Here is a 9480-nt window from a genome sequence, read left to right on the forward strand (position 1 = left end):
ACTTATGGGAGTCTGTCCCTCAGGGTTTGGCCCAGGAGTTTGGCACCCTGGTAGAGGAGGGTATGGCGGCTAGGTGCTTTCTCCAGATGGCGTGGGTCATGACAGACTCGGCAACTAGGGTGGTTGCGTTGGGAGTGATCATGAGGCGCAGCTCTTGGCTTCAGTCTGCCGGCCAGTCCCAAGTAATGCAGACCTCTGTCCAGGACCTCCCATTCGATGGGAACTGTCTCTTTTTGGAGCAGACTGATGCGAGGTTGAATGGGTTAAAGGACACTCGGGCCACCTTTCGCTCGCTGGGCATGCATATGCCACAGTCTGCACAGAAGCAGTTCCGGCCACCCCCTCCGCCAAAGCCTTGGGCAGGGGTCTGCAAGGAGAAGGGATAGAGCACAAGCTTTAGTCGTTGCCTCCCTTCCTCTTCCTGCTCACCCGTGCAGCCCAGCCTGGCAAAGCATCCTGGGGGTCAGAAGCGCTCGTTTTGAAGGTGTGCTTGAGAGTGACACCCAAGTCAATTCTGGGGAATTCTGAGCGGGTCTCATGCAGCAAGCCCAGTACTACCAGCTGTTGTGCAGAGATGGCATCAGATGAGCAGTGTGAAGGGAGCATTGTCATCACTGGCATGACCCATGCACTCCAATAAGGCCAGTGCGTTGGCAACTGGATCCACCTTGTTCTTTCCTCAACCGTCTTTGTCCCTACAGTTTTGCCTGGTCGCAGGTTGCCTTGGACCACTGGGTGCTGTACATAGTATCTTGGGCTGTACCCTGCAATTATTGGCTGCCCCTCCCTCTCACCTTCCCTTCTTTCCCATCCCTCTTCAGGGACCCTTCTGACGAGCAACTCCTTGTCCTGCACCCGGGGGCGGTGGAAGAGGTCCTTTGGGACATGAAGGGAAAAGGGTTTTCTTTCTGCTATTTCCTAAACCTGAAAGCAAAAGGGGACCCATTCTGTACCTGCGTCGCCTCAACAAGCCTCTCAGAAAGTTGAAGTTTCGCATGGTCTCCCTGACCTAGATCATTCCCTCTCTGGATCCATGAGATTGGTACACCGCCCTCAACTTGGATACTTATTTTCATATTCCAAGGTCACAGTTGTTTCCTCCATTTCATAGTGGGAAGATACCATTTTCAGTTCACGGTGCTGTCCTTTGGTGTCTCATCAGCTCTGAGGGTGTTCACAAAATGTATGGCTCCAGTGGTTGCTTACCTGAGACATCAAGCGTTCCAGAACTTCCATATCTTGACGACTGGCTCATGAAGGGCAGGTTTCGGGAGCAAGTGCAAAGAAGCCTCAATCTGGTTTGTTCCATCTGCCGCTACCTGGGCCTGTTAATAAACGAGAAAAAAGTCTAACTTAGCGCTGGTCCAACTAATAGAGTTCATTGGTGCGGTTGTCAACTCCACATGAGCCAGAGCCTTCCTTCCAGAACTGCATTTTCAGGCCATATCAGACCTGGTCTCCCATGTAAAGAGTCACCTGCTCACCATGGCTCACACCTGCCTGTGGTTTTTGGGCCCCATGGCTGCGTGTACATACATGGTCAGCCAAACTCAGCTCCATCTCCAGCCTCTACAAGCGTGGCTCGCGTTGGTCTACAACCCCAACAGGCACGACCTAGACCGGGTGGTCAGGGTGCCTGATCACATCAAGTCATCCCTGGATTGGTGGTTGGACCCTGGGTCAGTGTTGGAGGGAGTTCCCTTCATGTCACCATCACTGACTCTGGTCTCCGATGATTTGGACCTTGGCTGGGGAGCCCGCCTGGGTGAGCTGAGCACCCAGGGTCATTGCTTGTGGAACGATTGGGCCCTTCACATCAACATCAGGGAGCTCAGAGCGATTCGCCTGGCCTTTCTTGCCCCACCTGAAGGGAAAGGTGGTACAGATCCTGCTGGACAATACTGCTGCGATGTATTAAAACAACAGGCAGGGTGGTGCCAGGTCTTCGACTCTTTGTCAAGAAGCTCTCCGCCTTCAGGGTTTTTGTGTGCGGCATGCCATTTATCTGGTAGCTGCGCACCAGGAACTTCTTGGTAGATCACTTCAGCAGGCCTTTCTCGTCTTGCCACGAGTGGTTGCCTCCATCTGGAGGCAGTCAGCATAATCTTCCAGAGGTGGGGGAACTCCCCATGTGGACCTGTTCGCATCCAGGCAGAACAGAAAATGCCACATGTTCTGTTTGATCTGGGGGATGGACAGTGGCTCCCTATCAGACGCCTTTCTCTTTCCGTAGTTGGGGGTGCTGATGTATGCCTTCCCGCAAGTCCTGTTGATTCACCCGGTCCTTGTGAAGATCAAGTAAAACAGGGCAAGAATTATCCTAGTAGCCCTGACGTGGCCTCGCCAGCACTGGTTCGGCACATTGCTGAGCCTTTCAGTAGCTGACCCACTGCAGCTGCCCCTCTGACCAGATCTGCTCTCCCAGAACCAAGTGGAGCCTTTTGCACCCGAACCTGGCAGCGCTGCACTTGACGGCTTGGCTACTGTATGGCTAAGTGCGGACGAATGGGCATGCTCAGCCCGTGTTCAGGCTGTACCCAGGTTTTGCTGGGTAGCAGGAAACCCTCCACCAGAGCAGCTTACCTGGCCAAACGGAAAAGGTTCATGTGCTGGGCCTCAGAAGAGCATGTCCGGGCTGAGCAGACTCCGCTGCAGGAGATCCTGGATTATCTGCTGCACCTCAAACTCTAAGGTTTGTCCCTGTCATCAGTCAAGGTCAACCTGGCCACTGTCTTGGCTTTCCATCCCTCCCTGGGACCTGAATCTTGTGCTGTCAAGGCTCATCGGGCCTCCCTTTGAGTCTCTTGCTTCCTGCTCTCTCCTGGAAGGTTTCATTCCTGGTCGTGATAACGTCGGCCGCAGGGTATCTGAGATCAGGGTGCTTACTTCAGAACCGCCCTATATGGTCTTCTACAAGGATAAGGTCCAGTTGCGACCGCACCCAGCATTTCTGCCACGGTCGTTTCCCAGTTTCATACTGGCCTGAACATATACTTACCCGTCTTCTTTCCAAAGCCTCATACGTCAGATAAGAAGCACAGGTTACACACCCTGGACGTCAGGATGGCGCTGGCCTGCTACATAGATAGAACAAAGCCATTTCGTAAGTCAACGCAGCTGTTTGTTGTAGTGGCATATAGAACAAAAGGTTGCCCAATGTCTGCTCAGAGGATTTTGTCCTGGATCATGGCCTGCATTTGCCACTGCTGTGAGCTGGCGAAGGTGCCTTTGCCAGCAATCGTGAGGGCACACTTGACTAGGGCATAAGCGTTGTCAGTGGGCTTCCTAGCACAGGTTCCAATCCAAGAGATCTGTAGGGCCGCTACCTGGTCATCTGTCCACACGTTTGTGTCTCATTATGCGCTTACCCAGCAAGCTGAGACGACGCTGGCTTTGGCAGAGCAGAGCTGCAAGACTGAACTCCGAGCCCAAATCTATGGACACTGCCTGAGAGTCACCTAGAATGGAATCGACATGGGCAACCACTCAAAGAAGGAAAAATGATTACCTACCATTACATAACTGTTATTCTTAGAGATTTGTTGCTCATGTCCCTTTCATTACACGTCCTCCTGCCCTCTGTCAGAGTTGTCGGCAAGAAGGAACTGAGAGGACGTAGGGCCAGCTGCGACTTGATATACCAACACATGAGCGCAGCACTCTAGGGAGCCCCATAGCCGGCCCTACGGATGCCACTAAGGCAAAAATCTCAGACAACCATGCACACACCTAGAATGAAATGGACATGAGCAACACATCTCGAAGAAAAACAGTTATGAAAAGGTAGGTAACCATTTTTTCCCTGATATACATTTTACGTATTTCCCACACAGATGCCTTTTGACAATCTCCAGTAAACAGATCAGCAATGCAATGTCTGTACATCTTTTTATTACATGGATAGAAAAGAAAAGCACTGGAATGGGTTACCTAGGGAGGTGGTGGAATCTCCTTCCTTAGATATTTTTAAGGTCAGGCTTGACAAAGCCCTGGCTGGGATGATTTAGTTGGGGATTGGTCCTGCTTTGAGCAGGGGGTTGGACTAGATGACCTCCTGTGGTCCCTTCCAACTCTGATATTCTATAATTTATGTATTGATTAGGTCTTGAGGCACAGCAAGTTGAGTTGCTCTTATTTGATCTCATAAGCTAAGTGAAGTTGGTTCTTGTCAATATTTGGATGAGACTTCCAAGAAGATTTCAAGATTCTTCAGTAAATACTGGTGATTTAGTATGTGACATTCTCACCTTTTGAGTAATTACTGGCTCATTGCCCTTGCACAATGCTGAGGACACTGAGCTATTAAAAGTACCATCAGGATAAGATACAAAACTGAGGTCAATATTAGACCAGATGACGCTTTTTGTGATCAAGGAGGTTAGTCCTGGTTTCCTGTTTAACTTCCATTTGAATTCGGACTACTAAAATTCTCACTGCAGTTTCACTTGAATATATTGTTTTTCATTTTCTGTCCTAAACAGCTGTAGTGATGCTGTGCATTTGTTAAACAGATGCTGTGCTCTACATCAGAAATGGCTGCATTTCAGTGGTGCATGAAGTGATACCTGCATACAAAATGGGTAGTTTGTAAAATACTTTAAGATTTTCATGATGGACAGTTTTTTCTAAATTATTTTGCATTTGATTTTAAGTTAACTGGAGTAGTTTCTTTAAATCTTCTTATTGTAAATGGTTGTTTTGACAAACAATTTGGCTTCTCATGGCTGAAATAAAGCTTACAGGGATAATTTCTAGCCCATCTCTGGAGGAGTGTTTAAGCCCTTCATAAGGTAACAGTAAGAAGATTTAAAGAAATTACTCTAGTTAAATTAAAATCAAATGCAAAATTTAGAATAAACCCTGGACACTTAGGATTCAAGGTACATCTATAGCTGTAAGTGACACCTTGCTGTATTTACATGTTCCTAGGGAACTTTACATTGTTTTTTTATGCCAGCTTGCCTTTGCTGTCATCACAAAGGAATGGAAGAGATGGCACCGATGGCAAGTCCAGAAAAGGAAGCTTTGTGAAAGTCTGGGATTTTAAAAACTGATATATCTAATATATATGCATTCCACAATCTCTGGGTATTTGGATCTTTAGCCTGAGATACCGAAGAAAAACAAAATACGTAAATTCCTGTTTTTAAAAAACAAATCTGTGCTTCATCGCTAGGCAGAACAAGAGTTTGCCTCATGTATGTCTTTTGGAGCTTCAGGACACCTTTCCATTTTGGGAGTGTGTAAAGCAGCGCACTGTCAAACCAAACATTTCACAAGCACGTCCGTTATGTTTTAAACTGCATCTCTGGTTATTTGTCGTCTGCATTATAAGATATTAAGGTTCAAAGGGCAGTTATCTGAATTGCCCTTAATTGGATAAATTTAAAAAAAAAATTTACCAAAATTCTGCTGAAATAGCACGATTTCTCAGTATCTGTTAAAATGACTGCTGATTATGGAACATTTGTGTATAACAAGAGTTCATGATGATCTTTGTACCTGCATAATTCATTCAATCCCATTGCACTTCAGCACCAAGTTACAAAATATGCATTAGTTCTGAAAAAGCAGTGTCTAAACCGAAGGCACATGTAACTTGAGTTACTATTGATGTAAGTTCAGTAGAAGAAAATGCATTCTGTAATGGGGATGCCAACAAAATGGTTAGCCCTAAAAATTAAACAGTCATGAGAGCTTTTTTGTATTGCTGCCCGTAAGGATTCCATTGTTTTTCTTCTGGTATTTTGCCATACAGTAGAACACAAAAAACCTTTAAAAATGTTTCTGTTCTACCATGCCATGACTGTAAGAAAGTGTATAAGTTTAGAACTGATAGAATCGGTTGCATGATACATAAAGCCAGAAATATACTATAAAATTAAAATACACTTGGCCAAATATGTCTGGCCATTACAGCTGTGCTAAAAAAATGAGAGCACATGAATAGCTCCTCCACTCCCAGCTTGTGGGTGAAGAGTAGGGTATGAAGAGTCTGGCCAGTGCTTCTGGCAGTACTCTGTCCAAGAGAGGGCATGTTTAGATGAGTGTGTTGCCATGCCCCTCCCCCACTGCACTGGCAGGGGGGCTGCTTGAGAGGGAGGTATCAGGATATTCCTTCATTAAAGGGCATAGTAAAGTTGTAGTCCAGCACCCATGATAGTACTCTGCCATATACAGGCATAATGCTTTTCTCTGTAGCATTCAAGTACTGAATATTGTCTTCTCTTGTGTTCCCTTGGACGTTAATTTAACTTACGTATATTAAGGTTAGGTGTCAACGTATGTTAATCGTATTTAGACCCAGTAATTTTATCCTTTTTAAAAAACAAAAATTAATCGAAGTACTTGAGATTTATGCAGTGACATTCTGTGGTAGCTATACTTCACCAAGGAGGATCTATCAGTCTAGCAGAGTTAAAGTCATGTGAAATGAATGTCTAGTTTGACTAAGGTGTCATTTAGGCATGGTTTTAACTGAAATGTTTGTGATTTATATTGAATATGAATATTAATCTAAGAAGATAATGAAAGTTCTTCTACTAATCTGATTCTATTTTGTCTTGCAGGATACTATTTTTGAGGCAACAAATTAAAGAACTTGAAAAGCTAAAGAATCAGAATTCCTTCATGGTGTGAAAAGTTGTGAATAATTGCACATAGTTTTGAGTACAGGAACTGTAAAACTGATTGCCCAGTCTTAACATTTTTGAGCTGCATTTGAGTAGACTTCGGACCATTGAGCTGGGCAAAAGAGATGAAAGGGGAAGGGGACAGGAGGGAGTCAATTCAAGGGGAAAGATACAAGGATGATTTGTAAAACCCTTGAAATGTAGATTTCTTGTAGATGTATTCTTCACGTTGTAAATATGTTTTGTAGAGTGAAGCCATGGGAAGCCATGTGTATCAGAGCTTAGACATCCAAAACTAATCAATGCTGAGGTGGCTAAATACCTAGCCTTTTACATGTAAACCTGTCTGCAAAATTAGCTTTCTTTTTTAGTTAATTTATCATTCAGAAATCTTGCATTTCCTAAAATTCAATGCGAGCGCCAGGCGATCTGTATGTAAGGCTGCAACAATTTGGAACAGTTTGGGTAATGTACAAAATATCATGAAACAACTGTTTCCACACTTGCACCGAATCAAGAGCAGTGCTTCTCCATTTCTGTTTTACAGAGAAACATTTTTCATTTTCTGTGTTCCATTTCCCCAAGAAATCCTAAATCTGATTTATCAGTTTTTTAATGCTTCTAATTTTCTCCTTTCTTAAGGCACTGTTGCTATGGCACTTTTTCTATAATCTTTTCATTCCTGTGTACAGTAGCTTAAAATTGCAGTGATTGAGCATAACCCACTGTTTGTATAAATTATTGAAACGTATTTCCATTTGCACCCTGTAAGAATGGTCTTATAGTACTGCTGGGCATGTGTGTTGAAAGTACATTACTTGCTCAAATATAAGGAAATAGCCCAATGAACATGTTAACATGGTTGTGGGAGGGGAAAGAGGAAAAAGCTAGTCAGATGTGAATTGTATCTGTTGTAATAAACATGTTAAAACAATGGAACACTGGTTTTCATTTCCTTTGGTCAGCGCATATTAGAATTTGGTCTATTTGGGGATTCTTTATCAGAACTATTCTTGTTGAACATTTTTGTACTTAATTGAAATAGTTTCTCAAGGGAGGTTTTGTTTAATACTTGTAAACAAGAAATTGTGTATAAAATATTTAATTAAATATAAAATTCAACAAGGATGATTAAGACACCGCCCCAACAGTTGTCATATGTTAACTCCTGGTTTACCTGTCTTGCTATTATGACATTTCATTTCGAAGGATGTTTGTGTTGTAGCTAACTGTTCAAGTCTGGTGCTGACTGCTGTTCTTAGCCATCACAAAACGCTGAACTTGTGTAATTGGAGCAACCCACTGTTTGAAAATGGTGGAAGAGCTCAGCTTTGTATATTGTTTCCTAAAGTATATTAAAAATAAAAAAAAGAAACTATTGCTACTATAAAATAAATTTGGCTTTTTCTTTGCAAAAATCTTCTAAAGTCATGACTTGGTGCTACTGTGATGCTGCCAGAAATGTGTAAATCTCAAAAGTTTGTGTATTAGTTAAAAAAATCTTTTGAAGGAGCTAAAAGTAGACTAAAGTCCTCCTCTTAAAATACTAATGCTGTTGACACACCTTCACATATATTCAAAACTGCCAGCACTCAAAGGTTATTTTCTGCAGAATCATGTCTTTCAGTACCAAAGAGATGCTAAATTCTTTGTATAGCCTGTTAAGTCTTACAAGCGGTCTCAAAAAGCCATTTTTTTAACCAGTGTAAATTTTAAGTCCCACTGGCAGTGCTCCCAGAAATCAAAATTATTGTAATACTCCAAAACAAAATAAGAATACAAATAACGTCACTGAAGACTGCAAAGTAGTTCTTACACTTGGTTGGGACTTGAAATTGCTTTTTGTGGTTCTATCTTTTGAGAATTTATAACATTAAAAGTTAGCATCAGGAATATTTAATGAAATTTTATTTGTGGAAGTGGTACTGAATGCGGTCAAGACCGGTGCCTAAAATACGTACATTTTCCTTCAGAGCTGGACCTGAGGACACAGCTGACAAAAATCGCTGATCAAGAGTACATGGGTGCACGCACAGCCTGACAGTGAGCACCCACACAGATGCTATTTGAAGAACAAATATGGGCAGGGGCAGACCCACCACCATTCCAGTTGCTTCTCAACTGCCTGTGGCTTGAGATGGCACATCCTGCCCTCTTTTTCTTTGCCCACTTCGGGCCGCCTTGTTCTTCAAGTGCTTGCATGTATCCATTCCAATGTAGATGTGTGTGCACCCTCAGCACAGTCACTGTAAATTTTTTGCTCAGTGGTATCCATTGGGGTGACTAAGGTGCCTTCTGGTGCCACACGCTCATAGCTGCGGTATAAAGAGCCCAGTGACCCTGCGCCCGCTCAGTTCCTTCTTACTATCCATGATGTTCACTGAAACTGCTCTCCTTACTATGACAAGCTTTCCTGAAGTGGTCTTTTTCATCATAGTTGTATATAGTTAGTGTTTGTTTAGTCTGTCAGAATAGTTGGTCTTCTCTGTTAGCGGAGTTTTGTCCATTCCCAGTGCTGAGGTGTGCCTTGGTCTCCTTGCTTCAAGCCTTGTGCCTCCTGCAACAAGGCTATGCCTCTGAGTGACCCACACTCTAGTTGCCTAAAGTGCATGGGTGAGGCTCATGTTGGGGATCGCTGTCAGGTCTGCTGTGACTAAACCCTGTTCAAAGAAAGATGAGGAGGCCATTTAAAGTTCATACTAATGGAGGCAACGCTGAGACCTTCTGTCGAGCTGGTTGGACTCAGCACCAAGCGCCTCAGTGCCCATGAGCCACGCTTCTCCCACAGTGCAGCAATCCTGGCACTGTTCACTATCCCTGGTGCAGAAGAAGAACAGAAAGTAGCTGG

General features: G+C 44.0%; 1 protein-coding gene across 3 annotated transcripts in view; it reads left to right on the forward strand.

The window, feature by feature from the left end:
- WAC (WW domain containing adaptor with coiled-coil) overlaps positions 1-7566 on the forward strand; it is a 115722-nt gene extending 108156 nt beyond the window's left edge. For all 3 annotated transcript variants that reach the window (XM_073334356.1, XM_073334355.1, XM_073334357.1), the window contains one exon: positions 6570-7566. In XM_073334356.1, the coding sequence (XP_073190457.1) occupies positions 6570-6639 (70 nt within the window). In that variant the 3' untranslated portion in view covers positions 6640-7566. The remainder of the gene's footprint in view (positions 1-6569) is intronic.
- Positions 7567-9480: the final 1914 nt, after the last annotated feature.

The sequence above is a fragment of the Lepidochelys kempii genome, chromosome 2 (assembly GCF_965140265.1).
Source record: "Lepidochelys kempii isolate rLepKem1 chromosome 2, rLepKem1.hap2, whole genome shotgun sequence".
Classification (NCBI taxonomy): Eukaryota; Metazoa; Chordata; order Testudines; family Cheloniidae; genus Lepidochelys; species Lepidochelys kempii.